This window comes from Desmodus rotundus, chromosome 3, assembly GCF_022682495.2.
Source record: "Desmodus rotundus isolate HL8 chromosome 3, HLdesRot8A.1, whole genome shotgun sequence".
NCBI lineage: Eukaryota > Metazoa > Chordata > Mammalia > Chiroptera > Phyllostomidae > Desmodus > Desmodus rotundus.
The window spans coordinates 55496634-55522052 of NC_071389.1; the positions used below are offsets into that span (position 1 = coordinate 55496634).

At 40.2% G+C, this 25419-nt stretch overlaps 2 protein-coding genes and 1 pseudogene across 5 annotated transcripts in view; 2 read left to right on the forward strand and 1 right to left on the reverse strand.

Moving 5' to 3' along the window:
- Positions 1–2653, reverse strand: part of USP33 (ubiquitin specific peptidase 33) — a 49515-nt gene extending 46862 nt beyond the window's left edge. For both annotated transcript variants that reach the window (XM_024565385.4, XM_024565384.4), the window contains exon 1: positions 2424–2653. In XM_024565385.4, the coding sequence (XP_024421153.2) occupies positions 2424–2462 (39 nt within the window). In that variant the 5' untranslated portion in view covers positions 2463–2653. The remainder of the gene's footprint in view (positions 1–2423) is intronic.
- A 9309-nt stretch (positions 2654–11962) lies between these two features.
- LOC112309124 (nascent polypeptide-associated complex subunit alpha pseudogene) lies at positions 11963–13456 on the forward strand (annotated as a pseudogene).
- A 4649-nt stretch (positions 13457–18105) lies between these two features.
- MIGA1 (mitoguardin 1) overlaps positions 18106–25419 on the forward strand; it is a 77552-nt gene continuing 70238 nt past the window's right edge. For 2 of the 3 annotated variants that reach the window (XM_024565416.3, XM_071220943.1), the window contains exons 1-2: positions 18106–18202; positions 22187–22311. In XM_024565416.3, coding sequence (XP_024421184.1) covers positions 22213–22311 — 99 coding nt within the window. In that variant the 5' untranslated portion in view covers positions 18106–18202; positions 22187–22212. The remainder of the gene's footprint in view (positions 18203–22186; positions 22312–25419) is intronic. The other variant, XM_024565417.3, reaches the window with a different exon arrangement.

A 25419-nucleotide genomic window follows, 5' to 3' on the forward strand; every position in this document is an offset into this window, starting at 1 on the left:
CATCTCTACAAAGACCCAATCACCTAAATTTCTTATACTTAAGACATCTACCCTAGTTCTGCTTTTTTAAAAAAAGAAAGAAAACCTACCCTACTCGACTACAAACTTGACTGTAAGTTATTTGAGGGCAAAAACCATGTTTCATTCTTACTATTTTCCAAAAGGCTTTCCCTGATAGACTCAGAGATATTTACCTACTTTAGCCTTCCAAAGTAACTTTTTACAGGGGTGTTTACTTCTATATATGCAGCTTCTTCAATATTAGTTCTCTTACTACATGTACTATGTTGTATAACATTTTTACTCCTTTTTATAGACAAACCATTGTACTCATCTTGGACTCTTTGGAACTATACTATTTATCAAAATGCTCCTGCAATCACACGTAGATTTTTTTTTTAATTAAAAACTATACTAAAAAGGTTGTTGTTAGTCCTTTCTTTTTCAGAAGTGACTATGTCTCACCAAAAATCTTTCGTCACTTATGTATTTCATTTTCTTGCAAAAAGTCCACTCTTTCATTTGCCTTAGTTCCCAGTGCTCTGATATCTGTCTGAATTCCAATTTATATTCAAAGGTTACTTCAGCGGGATTATTTCCGGCTTTAAGGAAATTCTGATTCTTACACAATTTCAAAATGCTTCTATCATGGGAAAAGACTTTACTTCTTGGCATTACTAACTGAGAGGATTGGCATAAGGATCTAGTAAGATTGTGGATGTGAAAGGTCAATAAAAATTCAAACAGCAATACATAAATTAAGAATTATCTCAACATAGAATTTCAAGTATTTTTCAAAAAAATATTTACTACAATACAATGCCATTAAACAGCACTGTTATGTTAGTTATTTGTAGTTTATAAAGAGCTCATAAAAGACAAAAAAGTGAACATTGGCAAGAAACCAGATCAAAACTAAGAAGCAACTTTAAGTAGACTATTTCTCTTGCATACAGCAGGAAGTCAAATATTTTATTCCAGGAATATCTTTTTGTATTGGTTTTTTGTTGTTGTTGTTGTTGTTTGGTTTTTTATCCAACCCTGCCAAAGTAAATGAAATAACATAGAGGTCCTGGCATGGTGTAATGAGGACTATAATTTTGTCTTAAAATTAGCATTGCCTTTCAACAAGAGTCCTACTTTTCCCCTTATTTATATTAGTAGTAGTAGCATGTACTCGCTAACAATATGTTATTGGGTTTGGGGGGGGGGTTTATTCATTTGAGAGAGATACACAGACAGACATCAATTTGTTGTTTCACTTATTTATGCATTCATTGGTTGATTCTTGTAGGTGCCCTGACCCGGGGATCAAGATGCAACCGTCGCTTATCCAACGCTCAACTTAGCTATCCAGCCAGGGCCTAACAATATTTGTTTCGGTAAGTTCAAAGCCAACAGCCTATTATCTGATTTAGTCAGACTTTTCCAGATGATTGTCTCAATCAGAAATGAAACCAGGAAACCTCAGTATTCCTTCAAACACGTTTTTCTTAAAGAAAATTAATGATTAAACTGAAAAATTCGACACATCTATTAAGCAAGAAGTCTAGAGATCCTTGCGGTGTAAAATTCATCCTCAGAGCCTATGCTCCTGCCAGGATACTCCCTACAGGCCCAGTTTTCCAGCCTAATACTGACTATACGAGAATGTAAACCCTAAACATACTTAAGTTGAATGCAAACCACCTAAAAAAAAATCTCATCCAACAGATCAATGTGCACCATGTAAATAGTCAAACGAAGAGAGTTTTGCAGTTGGTAAATATGTGGGAGTAAAGGTCTGGGAAACAACCCTCTGAAAAATTAACCCAAACAAAAACTGCAGGACAGATCGTAAGGAAAAACCTCTGAGAAACACTATGGATCAAACACTAGGGGCAGGAAAATTGCAGGAACAATGAATGACAGCTAGGTTTTCCCGTCCGTAACAATAAATACGGGGGCCCGGGGGCTGCAAGAATAGGTCCCAGCACCACAACTGCGCCGCAAAGTGAAACCAGAACCAGGAGCCAGCTGGCCGCGGGGCTTTCAGTCGCCTGCGCCCATCGTCGGGGGCTAGCAAGCTGGAAGAGTGAGACCTCGAAAAAAGGAACCGGGCCCCTCTCAGGGCACTGGCTTCACCCCTCTCTTCTCCCGCCTCCCAGGGGAGCGCCCCCTGGGGACCCTTCCTCAAATCTACAACCGACTCCCGTCCTCTGCTGACCCCTACCGCGGCGGCCACCAGATAGATCATCCCTGCAACGCAAAGAGCAGAGAGAACGGCCTCCTCCACGCCCGTGCGTCCTCCCCCACCCCGTACTAGCAGAGGCCGCAGAAGCGACTGCAGCACCCAGCGCACGAGCGCGAGATCTGAGATCAGCTGCGGGCGACAGGCGAAGCGCGCTAAGGCCCCCCGCCCCTCCCAGCAGCGACGCGCTCACCTCCACGGCCTTCCCTACGGGCCCCGCCAGCGCAGCCATCAGTGGCCTGCGGCAGCACCTCCACAAGGTCTTTTCCTCCCCAGGCCTAGGCGAGGGGCAGCGTCGCGCCGGGAAGGCCGGAAAACGGCTCAGCACCGCAACCCGTAGGATCCCCGCCTCCTGCACCGGCCACTTCCCGCAGCAGCCGCGGCTCCTTCCGGTGTCTCTCCAGCCGCAGCAGACATCTCGGTTGTCGCGGAAGGGCGGGGATGGGCGGGGCGCGAGGAGAGCCCGCCCCGCCCCCGAGGCGTGGCCACGGCGTCGTAGCCCAGGTGAGGAGATTCTGGACTGTTCTCACCTCCAAACTGGTTAGCAGTTACAGGGACGGTATACATGTAGATCACTTTTAGGCTTTGGGTACTTTCCTTTTTTCACGTGTTCTCCGCGTCTTCTACTGTCGCCATGACCATTAGCAGGTGTTACTGATGCATTACAGAATCTGCATTAAGGGTGGCCACTGGAGAGCCTCAGGTTTCTGACTGCAAAGAAATATTAAACAATTCAACATCTTTCCCTCCTCTCCTCTTGTATTTATTTATATATTTATCCTCACGCGAGGACATTTTTATTCCTTTTAGAGAGAGAGGAAGGGAGAAAGGAAGGGAGAGAGAAAAACATTAATGTGAGAGAGAAACACCTGATTGGTTGCCTCGGCTCAGGCTGTACAGAGATGGAACCTGCAACCTAGGCATGTGTTCTGACTGGTATCCAACCCTCAACTTTTCAGTTATGCAATGAGCTGCAATCAGCTGAGCCACACCAGCCAGGGCTAAAGTAATTGCATTTCCTTTTCCATATCAGTAGACTAGGACTTCATGTCTCCCATTTTCTCCTAGGCCAAAATCAAGATGATCAAATAAAATATTTATTGAAACCTTAGTATTTAGTGCCTAGAACATTGGAAGAGACCTGCCTTCTAATTTATGTAACTGTTAAAATTCATTCAGTTGACTATTATGCAAACAATAAAAACATTTAAATTAATAAAAAACATTGTTAAACCTTGGCTGGTGTGGCTCAGTGGACTGAGCATCTGCCTGTGAACCCAAGGGTCGCCAGTTCAATTACTAGTCAGGGCACATGCCTGGGTTGCCTGCCAGGTCCCCAATGGGGGTCGTGTGAGAGGCAACCACACAGTGATGTTTCTCTCCCTCTCTCCCTCCCTTCCCCTCTGTCTAAAAATAAATAAATAAAATCTTCAAAAAATGAAATAAAATAAAATCTTGTTAAAAAGTACTGTTAAAAGGGAGAGTCCACCAGTATAACAAAATTTAAGTTGCTGCTTCTATGGAATGCATGTCTTCAATTTAAAAGTGATATATTCTTTGATTTAAGAAATTTTCAACAATAAATTTATACAATATTGTTTTTTAAAAATTGTTAAAATTGCCAATTTCAATCTAATTATCTCTTTTTAGTCTTTAAAATGGGAGCATTGTAGCCTAGAGTTGTGTAAAATGCTCAATCTCCATCAGAAACAAGTAGGTTCCTTTGTTTGTGAAAAACGTGTTGTTGATACTTTTTAAAAATAATTTTTAGTTTTTAATTACACTTGGCATACAATGTTATATTAGTTTCAGAAGTACACCCCAGTGATTAGACATTATGTAACTTACTAAGTGGTCCTCCTGATTAATCTTATATCCCTCTGATACCACATATACTTATTACAATGTTACTGAATATTTCCCTATGCTGTACTTTGCATCCCCATGACTATTCTGTAACAACCAATTTGTACCACTTCTTAATCTCTTCACTTTTTCACCCATCATCCCCAAATTCCCTCCCATCTGGCAACCATCAAAATTTTCTCTGTTATCTATGAGTCTGTTTCTGTTCTGCTTGTTCATTTATTTTGATTTTTAGATTCAATTGTGGGTAAATATGTATTTATTGCCATTTTACTATTCATATTTTTTGTCTTTTTTCTTCTTCTTTTTAAACTCTTGAACCCTTTAAAATTTATTAAACCCTTTATCATTTATTTCATGTAATACTATTTTGACAGTGGTAAACTCCATTAGCTTTTTCTTGTCTGGGAATGATTGGTACTTATAAGCTTCTTGTATTTAATAAGTATTATGATCATCAATTCCTCATCCATAAAGGTGATTTTTGAAGGAAAGAGGGAAATATGGGAGCTTCTACTTCTATTTTTACAATAAAAATGAAATAAATGAACCTTTGCCGACATTCTGTGTAGGGGTAAATACCAAGTCCTTAGTTTGCACCACAAGTGGTTACCTGTCCTGGGTTCATTGAGCAAGAATGGAAGTTCACAATTTGGAGGTTGCTTGCGGTGCTACCACTTCTCCCTTTATTTTCAGCATATTTCAAAATATTGCAGTTTTCATGGTCTAGGAGGTCAGCAATGTGGTTAATTTTAATTTTAAAAATCAAATATCTAAATGTTTTAAATATTCATTCTCCTTTGTAAAAAGATAAGAGAATGACCAAGAAAATAATTTGTTCCCTCATGTTTTATGGTAAAGTACTGTCCAACTTAAAGGAGAGTTTTATAGGTTTATTTGAAAAAAGTCAAGTGTTTTAAATTTTTTTACCTTTGCCGTGACAAGTGGCTCTCATCAATATGCTAACTACAAAAAAATTTTAATGCATACACTTAACCTATGGTCTCAAAGTAAAAGTACTGTTTGTAAAATGAGTGAGACAGTGACTGCTTTTTGAAAGAGACCTGTGCAGTAAAGAGAACATTTTGAAACTGTCTCCATTATTAAGTAACTTTGCTGCCGAAAGCTAAGTGTTGCCTGTAAAAACTCAACTTCACATCAGAAGACACCGTTAAGACATGCAAAGTCAAGCCAGTAAATAAGAGAAGGTACTTAAAATATGTATAAAATGATAAAGAGCTTATATAAATATGTATATACATCCACAAATGAATAAGACAGACAATCAAATAGATAAAAAGGCAAAAGTCGTGCTTCAGAAATTCCTGCACTGGAAATGTATCAGACGTGTTCTGTTATTGCCGAGTTGAGCAAACTTAGTGCAACCTCCAAGTCCACCCATCAGCCTCCTTGGTAACAAAGGTACTTTTTGTCTTATCTTTCCTTCCGGGGTTCTAGGGCACAGAGAAGACAAGTGGTGTGACTGTTCAAGGCAGGTGTGGCTCATGGCTATATAAAAGTAAGCAACTGCTTCTCCTGTGGACACTAGGTCAAGTCCTTACTGCTGACCAGTCCTCATGAAGCAAATGTGCTCTGACAATGCAGTATATCTCCCGCTTTTAATTTTCATGGTTTACCAGCCTCCCCCCGCCCACCTGGCACATTTATCCTTTAATCCCTTAATCCAGAATCTTCAATCCCTTATTTTTCTTCAATAATGTTTGGATAGGCTATAAGGAAGGATATCATCATTGGGAAATCTATCAACTCCCCTGTCAGAGAAAAGAGATTATATGTTCCATAGTGTGGATGCCCAGCAGAATCACACTGATGCTGGAGTAGGACTATAGAGATGCCATCTGTGTCAAAAATGATTTGAAATGTAGGCCCTACAATTGTGTCCATCAGGCCAGGCACTGAAAGCTCTCCAAATGCAGTGCTGGCAAGGGTAGGATGGGAAAGAAGAAAATTGAGTGGTCGTATCAAAACAAATGCCTCTTCATTTTTACAGCTGAGTAATGGCAAGTAAAAAAGCAAGGCACAAAACATGTATTTTGATGCTCATGTACCTGAAACTGAATGAGCCTTTGCAAATGCCGTTTCCTCAGTCACTTTTAAAAAATTATATTTCATTGATCATGCTATTATAGTTGTCCCAATTTTCCCCCTTTGCCCCTCTCCATTCAGTACCCCCCATTCACTCTGACAATTACCCCCTCTTAATTCATGTCTGTGCGTCATGCATATAAGTTCTTTCGCTACTCCATTTTCTATACTGTTCTTAACATCCCCCTGTCCATTCTGTACCTACAAATTGGTACTTCTTAATCCCTGCACTTTTTCCCCCATTCTCCCTCCCAAGATAACTCTCCAAATGATCTCCATATCTCTGATTCTGTTTCTGTTCTGCTTGTTTGCTTAGTTTGTCTTTTAGATTCAATTGTTGATAGTTTTGAACTTGTTGCCTTTTCAATGTTCATAATTTTGATCTTTTTTTTTAAATTAGTCCCTTTAAAATATCGTGTAATAAGGGCTTGAAGATGATGAACTCCTTTAGTTTTACCTTATCTGGGAAGCACTTTATTTGCCCTTCAATTCTAAATGATAGCTCTGCAGGATAGAGTAATCTAGGTTGTAGGTCCTTGCTTTTCATCACTTTGAATAGTTCTTGCCAGTCCCTTTCAGCCTGCAAAGTTTCTTTTGAGAAATCAGCTGACAGTCTTATGGGAACTCCTTTGTAGGTAACTGTCTTCTTTTCTCTTGCTGCTTTTAAGATTCTCTATTTATCTTTTTTTAATAAATAAGTTTTTATTTACTTATTTTTAGAGAGAGGGGAGGGGATGGAGAAAGAGAAGGAGAGAAACATCAATGTGTGGTTGCCTCTCTCGTGCTCCCCACTGGGGACCTGGCCTGCAACCAAGACATGTGCACTGACTGGGAATTGAACCCGCAACCCTTTGGTTCACAGGCCAGCGCTCAATCCACTGAGCCACACCAGCTAGGGCAAGATTCTCTATTTATCTTTAACCTTTGGCATTTTTAATTACAATATGGCTGGTGTAGTTCTTTTTGTGTCCATATTGTTTGGGACTCTTTTTGCTTCCTGGACTTGCATGTCTATTTCCTTCACCAAATTAGGGAAGTTTTCTTTCATTATTTTTTCAAATAAGTTTTCAGTTTCTTGTTCTTTCTCTTCTCCTTCTGGCACCCCTATGATTTGAATGTTGGTGTGTTTGAAGTTGTCCCAGAGGCTCCTTACCCTATCTTCAGGTTTTTTTGGATTCTTCTTTCTCCTTGCTGTTGTGATTGATATTTTTTTCTTCCTTATGTTTCAAATCATTGATTTGATTCTTGATTTCACCACTCCACTGTTGATTCCCTGTAAATTTTTCTTTTTCTCACTTTATGTAACCTTCATTTCTGCCTCAGTCTTTTTATGCCGTTGAAGTACCCAGTCAGTTCCTTGAGCATCCTAACAACCAATGTTTTGAACTCTGCATCTGATAGATTGCTTATCTCTATTTTGTTTAGTTCTTTTTCTGGAGTTTTGTTCTGTTCTTTCATTTGGGTCATAGTTCTTTGTCTCCTCGTTTTGGCACCCTCTGTGTGTTTGTTTTTATGTATTAGGTAGAACTGCTCTGACTCTGTGTCTTAATAATGTAATCTATTGTAGAAAAGTGCACCTGAAAGTTGGATGGGGTGGAGCCTTGAGTAATTGCCAGGGTAGGGCAACCCGTGTGAACCAGGTTGATGGAGTCACACATACACTGCCACTGTGTGGCTCTGTGTGGGGGAAGGCTCAGAAAAGGGACAATGGCCACTGCCTGGCCTCTGGAGTTCTGTCAAGTAGGAAGCTGTCTCCTGGCACTCGCCCTGGTGCTAGACACTTCAGTTTGCCACTGAAGTGTCCTCATATGCCACTGGTGCCCTTCCAGCTGCTACTCCAAGGGTGGAGCCCAAAGGGAATGAGTCCAAGTTCTAAGTCTGTAGTGGGCCTTTTAAGAAACTGGGACTCCTGAGAATCCTAGTTTCTTCCACCACCCCAGCCTCCACTGGTTTTTGCAGCCAGAAGTTAGGCGAACTTATCTTCCTGGCACTGGATCCCTGGGCTGGGGTGGCTTTTGGGGGCTGGGATACATTCTCCCGAGGTATCTCTCCCAATTTTTATCCACCATATGTGGGTGTGGGACAGCTGTCCCGCATCTTTTGTCTACACATCTCTGCCCCCCTACCCGTCTGGATGAATGTGACTTTGTTAATTTCTTGGTTGTCTGACTTCCATACAGCTCAATTTTCTGACAGTTCTGGGTGATGGTTGTTTTGTAATTTAGTTGTAAATTTGCTGTGGTTGTTCCAGGAGGCAAGTCATGTTTACCTATGCCTCCATCTTGACCTAAAGTCCTAGTCAGATACACTTTTACCAGATACCCCAAACTCCTATCCCTCATTCAGCTGGCTAGCTCCTATCTAGATATTCCCTGTTTAAAGTGGTACTCTTCAGCACATTAGTTCTCATTTTTGTTTCCTTTGGAAAATGTATTACACATTTTAATCATTTTAATATTTTTGTGTGTACTTAATTTTTTTGCCTGTCGCCTCTGAACTATAAGCTTAGTGAGAACAGTGACCAACTCTGTCTTATTCACAATATTCTCAAGCCCAGCATTGAAGGACTCAAGTATTTGTTGTTTTTTAACTAGGGGTGGTGAATATTTGTCCCATGGTGGATATTTGGCAATATCCCTGAGGAGGACTGGAGGAAGAATGACTGAGTCACATTCCATTGCATTAATGTGACAGAAGAGTCCAAAATGTCTTTAGTACCGCTGTTGAGAAACCCAGATGTAAACTGAGGTTTTATAATATATTTGTGGTTGTGAGTGATGGAAATTAAACTGTTGTTCCTAATTTGATGTACATAGATTTTGTAGGGGGCAAGCAGAAAACAGTTTTACTCTTTTTCCTTGTTGTCTCTGAAAATCTCTGAGGATCTCTCTGTCTTCCTAAGAAGCTTTTCTTACACAAAGCTTTTAGCTTTCCAGTCGTTCTCCAGTCATTAAAAAGTCCTCCAGTCATTTTCTAGTAATAAAAAAATGGCTTTTTTCCCGTGGTATTAAAAAAATCCTCTCTAGTACAGTGTCAAAAGTCATATGGTTCAAAAGTTCTCTGCCATTTCCTCCCTACTACCCCCTCACCCTCCACCTTGCATCTCGTTCTACCTTCTCCCTGGCTAGTTTTTCATTTTGGGTCCCTTCAGGGTCGGTGATCACAGGGACACAAAGAATCTTTCTTGACCGGAACAGTTTTAGCCTGATGTCAGTGCCTCTGGGTGTCGCTGAGATCTAAACTGACCCTTCGTCTTACAGAGTGTCTTTGTCCATGCATCACCAGGGAACCCTGACCTCCAGTCTCCAGGCTCAGCAGTTTACCTTCTGGTGTATCTTATGACATACACCTTAGTGCTCTGCTTTCCAGAGTCCATCTCTAAGTGGGAATCATCTCACCCATGTAAGCAGTCCTGATGGACAGCCTCTCTCAGAATGACCCAGTCCAGCTCTCTTACATGGAGTCCTCACGTGGTCCACAAAAATCACGTGTGTCTTGCACAGAAGTATAGGCTGTTCCCAATCAGCCCTGCATGCACCTTCTGCTTGTAGGCAGCCTAAGACTCTTGACTCAGGACTTTTCAAATGTGAATCAGTTTAAGTCTTGTCTCTCTAAGATACAGAGGACACATGTCATCTTTTCACAATAGTCCTCTTAAAGCCCCTGAGACTTGGCTTGAGATGAAGCCACTCCACCCCCATAGTGGTACCTTCACTTGGATGTGGAGATATTTGGCACTGAATTTTGGAACCTCTGCCAAAAATCTCAGTTATCACCTGTTCACTTTTAGTTTAGGCTAAGTGTTTGGGTTATTCTACCTCAATGTTTCTCAAAAATGACACCAATGACACTTTGGACCAAATAATTCTTTGTTGTGGAGTATGATTCCTGTTTAACAGCATCCATAGCCTTTATGCACTAGATTCCAGTAACACCTCCTCTTAGTGGAGAAAAACACAAATGGCTTCGTATATCAGCAAGTGTCCTCCTGGGGGCAAAATCACCCCCTGATGAGAATCAGTGCTTTAGCTTAGGCTAGAGCTTCTCAAACTTTTTTCGGATTATTAGATCAGAACATTCAAAAATGATAATATACTGAGTTTACCAGACAAGAATGTTTGCAATTAGAAGTTTCCAGCAGGGATCACTGTCTGGGCCTACCTGTAAACCCATCATCGAAGTGCCTGTAAGCCAATCACTGAAGTGCATCAGAGAACTGAGACATACCAGTTAAAAGACTCTTAGGCAAAAAGTGGGGTTTATTGGCTCATGGATTCCAAGGAAGAATAGCTAGAACCAGGGACTCAAACATTATGAGGACTCCCTCACGATCTCTCCATTGCTCATTTCTTGAAATTGCCATCTTACACTTTTCTCCAAGAACAGAGTTCCTAGTTTAAAAAATCCCAAATAATGCATTTATTTTCACCAGGAGCATTTAGCCAGAAGATTAAAGTCATGGAAGAACAAAGACGCTCCAACAACAATTATGTGGATGGATAAAATGGAAGTTTCCAAGGGAGAAAATAGACAGCCAGGTCAACCTAATATCATAAAAAACTGATACTGGCTTAAAGGCTGAGTAAAAAGATTTCTAACAGGCCAGAGGAAGAAGGATTTTTAGGCAGATGAAAGAACATAGGCCAAGGCACATCCGCAAGAGACAATATGCCAAATTTGGGGACCTATTAGGGTTCAGTATTACAAGAGCAGAGACTGATGGCAGGGGGTCAGAGACAGACTAGACAGAGAAGGTAGATCAGAGTGACCTTGTCTACTAAGTGAACTTTTTCCTCTAGAGACCCAAGAAGAACTTTGAGAAAGGAAGCAACATGATAAGATTGATATATTACATAGAGATCAAAGACTGACTGACATAGATTACAGCCAGACTGTTGCAGATTCTGGGCAAGAGGAGGGAAGGGTCTAGCAGTGGAGATGCTATGAGAGCTGCTCAGGAGATAAAATCAGTAGAGTTTTTTATTTTATTTTATTCAATACTTTTTATATAATCAGTAGACTTTCAAATGACTGCATGGGGGATGGAAACGTGGAAGTTACCTCTGTACATATCCTCTTTATTCTTACTTGGATGTGTGTGTGTGTGTGTGTGTAGTTCCCTTTCTGACTCTAGTCTCAGTCTATTCTAGTCCAAGGCCATACTTCTGAACACAACTCTTTCTAAAGTACAAATCCAATCTTATAACTCTCAATGACTCGTTGGTGCTTCAGAGTTGAGTGGTGTATTTTTTTTTCTCACCAGGGGCCTAGGATGAGACAAGCATTGTTGCCTAGCTGCAATATCTAAGAATCTTGCATTGCCCCAACCAGAGAGCACCTCTTCAAATTGTGTGCCCCAGGCAACCTGCTTGCTTCATCCTGTTCCTCAGAGCCTTAGTTTGACCCAAATTTACTCCTCCCACCTCATCTTTTGTTACACCCAATCAAATACCCTGTCCTCCAACTATTCTGATCTATATCGCATTTTCCTGAAAGGCAAAACGTTTGCTTGTGCCTCTCCTATTTAATGCTGCTTTCCCTAACCCTAAGGTTTGAATGCCATTTTTCCCTTTGTGCTTCCTCTTAAAGGTGAACTCCACTCATTCCTTGAGAGCCACCACTTTGGAGAAGCCTTCTTCAATTCTTCCAGGACCTGAGGGCCTTTCCTTGCATCTTATGGCATATTTTCTAGTGATATCATACTGCTGATTATAAATTATAAATTGTACCTTCTACAATGGCTGTGGGACAGGCTTTTGCATGCTCTCTTTCTTGGTTCCACATTCCCCTCACCCCACCCCCCACAAAGTGCCCCATGAAGCCACAGAGACCATCCCTGCTTCAGAGCAAGAGTTGCCACAGCCCCAGGCTGCGACAGGGTCTGGAAGATAATCTGACAGTGATGGATCAGTGCTAGAACTGGAGGAACAAGATTCCACACAGGCAACCACACAACAAGGCCAGCTGGCAGCAGCAGCTGAAATCAATGAAGAACCATTCAGTAAAGCAAAACCTAGCTGGAGTGAAAAGAAGGTATGGAAGGCTATGTCCATGGGCCTTCGACAGGTTACAGGGGTTACTAGGCTCCCTATGCAGAAATATGAGAATATCCTCTTTGTCTTCACAAAACCAGATGTCTGCAAGAGCTCAGCTTCAGATACCTACATAGTTTGCAGGGGGAAGTCAAGATCAAAAATTTATCCCACAAGCACAGCTAGCAGCTGCCAAGAAATTCAAAGTTCTAGGTGAAGCTGTCTCAAACATTCAAGAAAACACAGTCTCCAACTGTACAAGAGGGGAGTGAAAGAGAAGGAGGTTGAAAACAGGTGCGGAAGTTAAGGACATAGAATTGGTCCTGTCACAAGCAAATGTGTCCAGAGCAAAGGTAGTCCAAGTCCTGAAGAACAACAGTGATAATATTGTAAATGCCATTATGGAATTAACAATGGAACCATCTATTACTTCCTGGTTTAGGTTTATTCCTAGATACTTTATTTTTCTTGTTGCTATAGCAAATGGGGTTTTCCCCCCTGTTTTCTGTTTCTCTTATTTTGTTGTTGGTGTACAAAAATGCCTTCGATTTCTGAACACATGACTCCAGTCCAGGAAGACAAACAATCCAATGAAAAAATGGGCAAAAGACCTGAACAGACATTTCTCCAAGGAGGACATATAGAGGGCCCAGAGACATATGAAAAGGTGTTCAGCATCACTGGCCATCAGAGAGATACAAATTAAAACCACAATGAGGTACCATCTCACATTAGTGAGAATAGCCACCATAAACAAGTCAACAAACAATAAGTGCTGGCGAGGGTGTGGAGAAAAGAGAACCCTAGTGTACTGTTGGTGGAATGCAGACTGGTGTAGCCACTGTGGAAAACAGTACAGAATTTCCTCAAAAAACTAAAAACAGAACTGCTTATTGACTCAGCAATTCCACTGCTGGGATTATACCCTAAGGATCCTGAAACACCAATTCAAAAGAACCTATGCACCCCAATGTTCATAGCAGCACAAGTGCTGGAAGTAACCTAGGTGCCCATCGGTAAATAAGTGGATCAAAAACTATGGCACATTTACGCAATGGAGTACTATGCAGCAGAAAGGAAAGGAGCTCTTACCTTTCGTGACAGCATGGATGGAACTGGAGAGCATTATGCCAAATGAAATAAGCCAGTCAGTGAAAGACAAATACCATATTATCTCACTTATAAGAGGAACCTCATGAACAGAACAAACAAGTAAGCAAAATAGAACCAGAGACATTGAAATAAAGAACAAACTGACAGTAACCAAAGGGGAAGGAGGAGGGGGATAATAAGGGAAAGAAGGGAAAGGGTCATCAAGGAACATGTATAACGGACCCATGGACAAAGCCAAAGTGGGGAAGGATGGAGGGTGGGAGGTGAGGGTGGGTGGGGCAGGGGAGAGTGGTGGCGGGAAAATGGGAACAACTGTTCTTGAACAACAATAAAAAAAAATTCCTGCTGGGAAAAGGAAAAAAAAAACAATGTAACCACCTAAAAATGAGAAACTTTTTTGGTATTTGAAAAGAGTAATTTCAGCTTGGATTGAAATGTGTAACGCTTCTATCATTAATAAAGTTATGGCTTCTTGTGGGATGAAAAAAATAATAAATGTACATTGTAATGTCATTACAGTTGACCTTTGAAAAATGCAAGGATTAGGGTTCCCCACCCCCATGTAGTTGAAAAATCTGTGTATAACTTTTGATTCCTCCAAAACTTAACTGTAGTCATTCCTTAATATCTGCAAGGAATTGGTTCCAGGACCTCCCCCAACCCTAAACATCTGGGGTAATAGGGAATCTACAGGAATGGGAAATCTGCAGATGCTCAAGTCCTTGACATAAAATGGCATAAAACAAGGCATACAGGCGTCTCTCCGCGTACATGGATTCCCACCTGTGGACTGAAAACACTGTTGGTTAAATCGGGGGGTGAAAACCTGAGGGTGAGGAGAGCCAACAGCACTGAAAAAATCCATGTTTAAGTGCAACTTTGCAGTTCCAGCTCCTGTCGTTCAGGTGCCAACTGCATTGTGCACTGCAATGATTTGTTCACTTTTCCATCTCCAGAACCAAGGCAGGGACTTTTCTTACCTATCCTAGTATTTCCAGTATTCAGCACATAGCACAATGTAGGAAATGGACCAATCAGTACACTTGCTATTGGAAAAGATGGATGAATGTGAAAATATGAAAAAAATATAAAATGCATTTTCTAACCTGGGGAGAGGTTAATTTTCTTATACTTTTCAAAATATCCATCATTTAAATATATAAATGGCAGATGCAGGCAGCTCTTAGTAACATGTTTCCAAGATTCACCTGTGTTATAGCATGTATCAGTACTTCATTTCTTTTTATGGCCAAATAATTTTCCATAATGCATATACACATTTTATCTATCCATTCATCAGCCAACAAACATTTGAGTTGTGTATGCTTTTTAGCCATTATGAATAATGCTGCTAAGCACATTCTTTACAAGTTTTTTTCTGTGGCTGTTCTCATTTCTCTTGGGTTTTATCTAGGAGTGGAATTGGTTCATATATTTAATATTTTGAATAACTGAATCTGCAATATTTGGATGTGTATATAATAAATGTTTTAAATTAGCATCTAGAACCATAGTCTGAGTTCTAGATGCCTTGATTGGCTTAGTGCTGGCTTGTGGAGGAGTCCTGTCAAACACTTTCGTCTGGGTGGTGAGAACAAAGGTAATAGTAGCCAGTAGAAGCCCTAGGGCAGAGTGTGGATTTGAAAGGAGGCTCGGGGTTATTTCTGGGGACTCTGCCAGGTTTTAGTAGATAGTGGAAAAGGTAATGGGATATATGAATTACCTAAAAGAATTCATCTACTTAGATGATGTAATTGTTTTTAACTCCCCGAAGTGCTAGACTTTCGTCAGGCTTAATGTTGTTACTTGATAAGTGCTGTTTCCACCAATAATTCATAAAGTACATTGACCATATATTGTCTTAGCTGGAGTGAGCAGTGATATCCTAAATGAAATATCAACTACACCCAATCAGTGTAGTTAAATCTGACTTGGGTTCCTTCTTCTTGTGGCCCATTCCTGAATGCGGGCTCTTTCCTTACAGGGTCCTTTTGCAGGCTCCTCAGTGACTGCTCACCTTGCTGGGGACCTCTCTCTGTTTCATTTCCTAACAGTGGGGGGAAAAATCTGTGGCTAGCCACTTAGATGGTCCACTTAGCTTTGGGCTTGAAAATACAACCTTTTAAGATAATTCAAGTTTGGCTACCTTCTGTAGCATTTATATGGCCCACAGGGAAAACTTTTCTTGCAAAATTACAAGTACAGGCCACTTCTGCTGAAACTCTCTCTCTCTGCTTTGCCATCAAAGGCCTCTTTGGGCAGTCTATTGAGTTTAGACTTTTCCAGGTGACATAAACTAAGGTGTACGGAGGTCAAGTTGTCTGAGTTTCTTAAGGCTCCTTTGCTTGGCTTGAGGTGAGGATAGGATGGGATAAGCACTCTCTCCTCCTCACTCTTGGGTAAGGAGAAGGGAAATGCACAGCCTTCCGGGAAACAACCGCCAAGGCATTTTCATTCTCCAGTCTTTTTTAAAATCAATTTTGCCATTTTATTCCCTGGAAGTACATGAGGACTGAGGATTCCTAAATGGGCTTTACATTCTCCTAGCATATCCTGTGTGGAAGGTCTAGCATCATTTTTTAGAATGCTCAAGGCACTTAGAATCTATTTTTCTTAACCATGGAGCTTCTGCCAAAAGACATGAAAAATGCTACTTAAAATGCTATGTATCTTAAAAGTATTTGCCAGCATTGTTCTAAGTTCTTAACCACTTTTTGGTATCAAGGGGCCCTTTGACATTCTGGTGAAGCCTATAGACCTCTTTCTCAAAGTAATGTATCTATGTGCATAAAACAAGATATATAGGATTACAAAGGAAAAAAGAGTCTATAGAGATGCAAGCAATGCAAGTTAAAAACTTACCTAAGAATCTTAGTGATTTACAAGTATTATTACATTTATCTTCCCAACACCCAGTGAGGAAACTGAGGCATAATGAGGTTAAGTGCCTTGCCTAAGACCACATACTTAGTAAGTGGAAGAGGAAGGATTCAAACTTTGGCAGTCTGACTCCACAGAACTGTTTTGACAATATGCATATAGGATCCTCCAAATTCATTAGTGGTTGATGTAGCAAGAACCTTAGTATTAGAACTGTAGAAACAACTAATACTACTCCATGAACTCCACTCCATGATTTGGTGAATATTACATGATGGCTTTGGTTGTCTGGGGGAGGGACAAACCTTTATAATTATTCCAAGCCCCATTTTTACCCCTGGGCCAGAATACCAGAAGACATTAAGTCCAAATATGAGACTGTGTCCAGCTGCTGCCTATCCTATGATTTAAGCCACTATTTTTTTTCCTTGTAGCTAACAGCATCCCGATATACCCAATGATGATAAAATTGAATATTCCGGCAACCCAAATTAAGGGAGGCTTGGAGTAAATAACATTGATTAAAAAAAATAAATAGAATATGGCATTTCTTATTCTCCTTAGAGAATAAATTCATACTCAGTGTGTAATAATATTGCTCTCATGTTTATTGTGGAATTAAAGAGGACAATGTTTTTAGACAAGTTGCTTTAAATGGTAGTCATCATTATTACTGTTCTTCCCAATAGACTGAATATTTGGAATTTGTGGGAAGTTGGGAGGAAGCAGAAAAGGAGATGGAGGAATAAACAAAAATAGCCTCACAAATTCCAGGTTCTTCAACTGTCAAGAGAACTATTTACTCTATAAATGTAAAATATTTCCACATAGAACTCAATCTGTGAATTTTTACTTATTATTCATCGAGTAACATCACATATTGGTATTGTCATTCTCCCTGTTTTCCATTTTGACTAAATAAGAATTTTGAAAACTAACAGAAAGAATTGTTGGCTCTAGTTCCTTAGATCAGAATAGTAACATTTGATCTCATGCTGTAACTATCCTTACAAAATTATTTTGGCTTTTCACTATAATAATTTTTAAATCTACAGTTCTGATGGGATCTTGGCTTAGGACTGCACATACAAAAGCATTTGTTTTGTTGTCCTCCCTCCAGTAGTTTACTATGTGTTAAACAGAACCTCAGAGCCCTGCCTAACCCCTGGTAGTTGGCCATATTCACATATTACTTGGTAGCCTAATTTAGTAGGAAATGTGGAGAAAAGCTAAAGAGGAACTTAAATCAATAACTTCCTCATAATACAGGGTTGGAATATTTCTTAATATTCATTCGTTTGGGGGCTGAGGGTCTATAGTAGCAGAAGTTCTTAATCTGGGATCTATGAGTTGGTTTTGAGTATCTGAGTAAGTAGGAAGTGGGCTCCAAAACAACAACAACAACAACAAACTGGCTTGTTGTGAGAGGTTGTCTTGATCTTTGGTGAATTTTCATTGAAGACTCTTTCAACACCTTTGCTCACATTTCATGATGGGTAATTTACAAGCTCACCTGCCACACCACTCAGTGTTCAGCTGAGTGTTTTCACATGCACACACACACACCCCACACACATATTTTTTAATAATGTATAAGCACGTGTCTATGTGCATTTTTCTGAGTGAAAGGCCCCATAGTTTTCACCAGATTGGCAGAATGGTCCTAGATACCACAAAAGGTTAGGAAGTAGGATACCAGTTTTTGACAGCGTTGTAAAAGGACGCAATTCTTCTAACCTAGTTTCTTCATTCATCTGGAACAGAGTGTGGGGGCTCTACCCTAAACAAAAATGGCGGAAGCTGCTTCACACGTAGCCCCTCACGCAGAAAGGCTGTATAGCCCCGCCACTTTCTCTCCACCTTCCCACTCCTGACCCCGGAAGGACTCCGCCCTGGCGGCCAGGCTGCTGCGGCTCAGCTCCGGGCTGCAGCGGGGGAGCAGGCGTGGGCCGTTTGCACCTGCCTAAGGCGCCAGGTACCCTGTACTGAGGCGGCGGGTGGGGTGGGGTAGCTTAAGAGTCCCAGCGCCGGCTTTAGCCTCCTGACTCCGAGTGCCGACGGAGGAGCGGAAAGCCGGGGTCTTTCCTCCGGGGGGGGGGGGGGGGGGGGGCGGAGAAGGGGGAGGCTCGCAAGGGAAACGCTGAATCGGGGTGAACTCCGACCCCGAGGGAGGGTCTCAGGTCAGTAAAGACTAGAGGAAGGTCCTTTTTTGGTCCTTTTCGTAAAGGAAAAGAAAGATTGCCCGGGAGAACGCGGTGGGAGGTGGGGAGTCCCGCAGGAGCTGGGGCAGCCAGTGTGGTCCAAGTTTCTCCTGGAATGCCAGTGATTGGAGCAGGGAGGGGATTTTGAGTGGGGAAGGTTACTCTTCCTTTGAAGATGCTTTAGCATCAGGCGGGTTGTCAGCCCGAGCCGTTCTGTAAATGAAGGCATTTAACATTTATTTCACTGAGGGATGACTTTTAAAAGGTTTTGCACTTGCAGAGACTTTTATTATTATTTTTATTATTATGGCAAGTAAGAATTTTTGCTGTGTCTCTTCTCATATCTCGGTTATATAGATTTATGCTTCACGTCAAATTTTGGGGGGTATTTTAGACTTTCATTCTTGCTTGAATTATTAATCCAAATTGTAGAATAGAATTTTAAGATGTTTAAGATGCAAACTCTCACACTTATTTTTAACTCTCCAGTGGTTAAAATGGAGAGAAGCAAGTAATATTCCGTAGTACAATAATTTATACTACGTAGTACAATTTTTGGTGACTTTAGACGCCCCCCCACAAATGTGAATAATGATGAAACTACCTTCATATTTGTTTTAACTAATATTTATGAAAGCACCTGAAATGACTGGTTTTTAAAGGTTTTTCAGTTATTAATGATTGTTTAGAATTACTTCCTCACTTTAGTTTACTTTTTATTATTATATTTTATTGATTATGCTGTTATAGTTGCCCTGATTTTTGTCCCTTTTCCCCCACCATCCAGCACCCCCCCCACACACACTTGATCAGGCAATCCCCCCACCGTTGTTCATATTTGGCTACTCAATTTCCTAAACTGTAGTTTACATCCCATGGCTATTCTGTACCTACCTATTTCCACCCTCACCTCTTCACCCATTCCACCACACCACCCTCCCATCTAGCAACCATCAAAATGCTCTTAGTATCCATGATTCTCTCTGTTCTTGTTTGCTTAGTTTGTTTTTTAGATTCAATTGTTGATAGATACACATTTATTGTCATTTTATTGTTCATAGTTTTGATCTTTTTCTCACATAAGCCCCTTTAACATTTCATATAATAATGGTTTGGTAATGATGAACCCCTTTAGTTTTTTCTTGTCTGGGAAGGTCTTTATCTGCCCTTCAATTCTAAGTGATATCTTTGCTGGGTAGATCAGTCTTGACTGTAGGTCCCCACTTTTCATGACTGAATATTTCTTGCCAATCCCTTTCTAGACAGCAAAGTTTCTTTTTAGAAATCAGCGGAGTTTTATGGGAATGCCCCTGTAGGTAACTAACTGCTTTTCTCTTGCTGCTTTTAAGATTCTCTCTTTATCTTTAACTTTTGGCATTTTAATTATGATGTGTCATGGGCCTCTTGCATCCATGTTGCTTGGGACTCTCTGTGCTTCTTGGCCTGCATGTCTTTTCCTTCACCAAATTAGGGAAGTTTTCTTTCATAATTTTTTCAAATAGATTTCCAATTTCTTGCTCTTTCTTTTCTCCTTCTGGCACCCCTATGATGAGAATGTTGGAATGCTTGAAGTTGTCCCAGAGGCTGCTTATGCTGTCCTCATTTTTTTGGATTCTTCTTCTTGTTCTGATTTGATGTTTTTTGCTTCCTTATGTTCTAAGTCATTGATTTGATTCTCAGCTTCATTCACTCAACTGTTTCCCTGTAATTGTTCTTTATATCAATTAGTGAATCCTTTGTTTTTGATCAAATCTTCTTTATGCTGTTGAGGTCTTCACTAAGTTCCTTGAGCAACCTTATAACCAGTGTTTTGAACTCTGCATCTGATAGATTGCTTATTTCCCTTTTGTTTAGCTGTTTTTCTGGAGCTTTGATCTGACCTTTCATTTAGGCCATGTTTCTTTATCTCCTCTTTTGGGCAGCCTCTGAGCCTCTGTATTAGGTAGAGCTGCTATCTTCTATGACTCCCTGTCTTGGTAGCATGTCCTAATGTAGTAGGTGTCCTGTAGGGGCTAGTGGCACAGCCTCCCCTATCACTGAAGCTGGGTACTTGAGGTATGCCCTCCGTGTGAGCTGAGCAAACCCTCTTCTTGTAGTTGAGCTTTGATTGCTGTTGTCAGGGCAATGGGAGGGATTTACCCAGGCCAGTCAGCTGCAAGGACTGGCTGTGACCACTGACCATCTTCCTGCACACTTCATGGAGGGTCAACTGTGTAGGGGCAGGATGGTGGTGCTCTGATGTGGGCTGTAGCTGTGCACTGGGTGTGCAGGCTCTCGGGTATCCTGGGTGGTGCAGGGCTAAGTCAGCCCCCACCTGTGTTTGCCCTGGGCCACCCTGCATGAGCTATAAAGCAATCTGAGATGGTTGCTACTTGCTGGGCTTGGAGATTCCCAGGTGAAGCCAAGCTGTGCACCTAGGCTGGCTGTGGCTAGTGTGGAGTCCAGGGCCACTTAACAAGGGGTGGGAGGGCTGGGGGCTTAGTGAGGCTGACTGTTGCTTGTTTGGTAGGATTTAGGAAGTTGTGAAGCATGAGCCAAAACTAGTCATTCATATGGAAAAGTCACAGTTAAGAGTTTGGGTGGGCCTGTAATTTGAGGAAGGGAGTCTCATGGAATTACAGAGCAGGGCAAACCATGTTAGCAGGTTGATGGAGTCTCAGATATGGTGCCTGCCTGCTGGTTCTGTGGCTCTGTGGGTGGAGGACTCAGAAAAGGGGCAATGGCCTCTGCCCACCGTTCTGTCAGGGGGAAAGCTGTCCCTCAGCTCTCACCTTCATGCCAGACACTTCAGTTCCTCCCTGTATGCCGCTGGTACCTTTCAAGCTGCTACCCCAGTGCTGGAGCTCAGAGGGAGTGTGTCTGAATAAGTCTGTGTGTGGGTTCTTCAAGTGGAACTGCTTGGAACTCCAGAAGTTTCTTCCACCAGCTTAATCCCCACTGGTTTTTGCAGCCAGAAGTTGTGGGGGCTTATCTTCCTGGCACTGGAAACCTGGGCTGGGGAGGCTGGTGTGAGCTGGGATTCTTTGCTGTTGAAATATCCCACCCAGATTTTAATCCACCTCATAGGGATGTGGTACCAGCCTGTTTCCCATCTCCACCCCTCCTACCAGTCTGGATGGATGTGGTTTCTTTAATTCCGTAGTTGTGACTCTTCCATTTAATTCCATTTCTGATGGTTCTGAGTGATGGTTGTTCTGTATTTTATTTGTAATTTTGATGTTGTTGTGCGAGGAGGTGAGCCCTGTTTACATATGCCACTATCGTGGTCAGAACTATTTATTTTTAGAGAGAGGGGAAGGGAGGGGAAAAAAGAGGGAGAGAACCATTGATGAGACAGAGACACATGGATGGGTTGCTTCTTTTATGTGCCCCATCATGCCCTGACATGCCCCGGCCAGTGACCGAACCTGCAGTCCAGACATGTGCCCTGACTGGGATTGAATCGGAGACCTTTTGCCTTGTGGGACAACACCTGACCAACTGAGCCACACCGGTCAGGGCAAGAACCTGCAGTTTTCTAAGGAAAATTTACTACTTGAACTCAAAATTGAAATGTAACTCATTTTCTTTTTGGCTGCTTTGGTGATTAATAAGTAAACATTTAGCTCAAGTAAATTTGGCTCAGAACATTATTTTCTTCAGCTGAGTGTAATATCATGAATAATTAACTGCAAAAAAAAGCTGATAAAGTTAACATTTTAATTTGGAAGAGTAACCAGAAATCTTTGTGGTTAATATATTTTTATGTTTCACTTAAGGAAGATTTCTAATCTTCTGAGGAGTCATGTCAGAAGAAACAGTAAGCGAATCACAGTTTTCCTTGAAGACAGCAGCACTAAGAGCATTTGAGCGGCCTCTGTCTTGGTACTCTTCTCTCTCCCAGGTAAAAAGTAATGAAAGTAACACAAAATTGAGTAATAAGTTTATTGCTCAGAGCATATTTAGTTTACAGTGTTTAAATTTTAATTGAAGTTTTAAATGGTTTAGTCAAAATGTTTATTAAAGTAGATTAAAACTTACTTGCTCTTTATTTTGGTTTTTCGTTTTTTTGTTATAATATTCATAACTCTTTAGGAAGATTGTATTACTTTAAAAACGTCTTCCTATTTTAGGTGAATTTACACTGTCCATTACAATTATTTTTCAGTGAATTGTTATTCAAATTGACCTGTTCTCATTCTTAAAACCTTCAATTTTAATTTGATTTCATTGTGGTAAAATACGCATCATGCAAAATTGATCATTTAACCATTTTAAAATATGCAGTCCAGTAGCATCAGGTATATGCATCCCGTTGTGCAACCAATCTCCAGAACTCTCATTTTCTAAAACCGAAACTCTACGGCCATTAAACAGCAGGTCTCCGTTCCTTTTCCCACCAGCCCCTCAAACCACCGCTATACTTTCTGTTTCTAAGAGTTTGACTACTCTAGGTACCTCATAAGTGGAATTATGCAGTATTTGTCTTTTGGTGACTGGCTTATTTTACCTTGCATAATGTCCTCAAGGTTCATTCATATTGAGGTCTGTGTCAGAATTTTCTTTTTATTCCAGGTTGAAACATTTGACTGCATGCATATATTATATTCTGTTTGTTTATTCATCCACCACTGGACACTTGGGTTGTTTCTGCCTTTTGACTAGTCAGAATAATGCTGCTATGAACATGGCTGTATAAATATCTAGTTGAGTCCCTCCTTTCAGTTCTTTTGGGTATGTACCTGAAAGTGAAATTGCTGGATCATATGGTAATTCTATTTTTAATTTTTTGAACAATTGCCATACCGTCTTAGTGGCTGCACCATTTTTCATTTCTACCAGCAGTATACAAGACCTCCGGTTCCTTAACGTCCTCACCAGCATTTGTTACCTTCTGTGTTTTTGATGGTAGCCGCCCTAATGGATGTGAGTTAGTATCTCACTGTGACTTTCATTTGCAATTCTCTAATGATTGGTGATGTTGAGCATCCTTTCGTGTGCTTATTATCCATTTGTGTATCTTCTGTGGCAACAGTTCTTTTATTCTTAATACTTGCTTCTAGTGCAATTTGTACGTTATTGTATTGAATAAAAATATATGCATAGAAAGTAGCATTTAGTTCACCAAAATTACACCAAGTTTTATCAAATCCAAGGTGATCAGTTCAACATTTCTAAAACCTGCTTGCATCTTAAAATGAACAGTTTCTTACATGGATAAAATATACATAGTGTAACTTTATATATGGAAAGGATATTGTACAGATGTGTGAGAATAATGGTAGTTACTGCTTAGTGTTCACTATGTTTAAGACAATTTTAGGTAATTTATACACATGATGTCTCTAACCCTCAAAATAACCCTAGAATTTGGATATCTCCATTTTATAGATCTGGAGGCTTCAAGAGCTTAATAAACTTATCTAAAATTACGTATATAATATGGGATTTGAACTTATACATATTTAATTCTGAAACACATTTTTTCCCTGTTTCTTTCCTTTCCTTTTAGGATTATATGCTTAAAATAAAATTTGAAAAATGTGGAAAAGAATTAAAAAGAAGATAAAAATTACCAATGATCCCTCTACCAAAGCATATTTTATACTTTCTTTGCATCTTTGATTTCTGCATATGTCTCTCTGCCCCCATCACTGCCCTTACCCCCAATCCCCACATTCGAGATTATAAAATTGTATATTTTGAAAGTTTTTCTGTCAGTAAGAGTTCTTTATGAATATAGATAGACTATAGCTTATTGAATGCTTCTCTATTTTTGTGTTTTGGGGTTTCAGCAGCTCATTATATATAAATCTTTGTCCAATTTTTAGATTGTTATTAAGGTAGATTCCTAGAGATGAAAATACTGAGTCTAAGTTTTTGGTACTTGTTCTTTTATTTGTTTATATTATCATACCATTTGGATGACATTTAAAAAGACCAGCAATAAGATATAGCAGCCCCACTATGCGTAAAGCACTGTTACATATTTTAAATCAGATACATTTACCAGCTCATTTAATCCTTAAAATGATACTAAAGTATTTAATAATATTGTTCTTTAAAATCTGATTTGAATAGCTAATACATTTACATGGTCCAAAAATAAAAACCACACACACAAGTACCTATACATACATGGGGATGTTTTACTCTATCTCTCAGTTCCTTCCACTTCATATCTTATACAGTTTCTTTATCCAAATATCAGCAAAAGCAATTATATATTTTTATTTTCTCCTTTTTCTTATAGAAGGTAGCATTCTGTTACATACCTGTCTTCCTGTTTTATTTTTTTTTTGTTCTTCTTATTTCCTGTAGTCCTTACATGTTAATGCTATATGTAGATCTTCTTTTTCTTTTTTTATTCCTACAGTACATAATGTCTGTTTACATGGGCATTTGGGTTGTTTCCGATTTTGTATCATTACAAACAATGTCATAGGGAATAAGTTAAGAACCTTGATATACTTCAATTCATACAGGTATAGGTTTGGATAAATTTTTAGATTTTGGATTTCTGGGTCAAAGAGTATATATATATATATATTTGAGCTTTGATAGATATTACTAAAATGCCCTCCACAGGGATAGCATTGTTTTGTACTCCCAAAATTTTGGAATTTTTGCCAAATGATAGGTGAGAATGGTATTTCACCATAGTTTTAATTTTTATTTCTGTTACATGTTAGGTTGAACATGTTTTCATAGATTTAAGAGCAATTTGTATTGCATGTGAACATTTTGAAGGTTTTGCTGGGGTTTTTTTTTTTCAACATTGGTAAATTGCTTTCCAGATTGGCTATACCAACCCACAATCTCACTAGTAATATTGGACAATGCCTACTTTTTTGCAGCCTAGAAATGAAAAAAAAAACTTTATTAGAACTTTGTATTTCTTTTTTATTAATTATTTTTGTATCCTTTGCCATCCTGATTCTACTATACCACCTGCTTTTCAATCCTAGGAGTGATTTTCTGAGGCCAGGACTATTGGCCAACTTGTTCCATG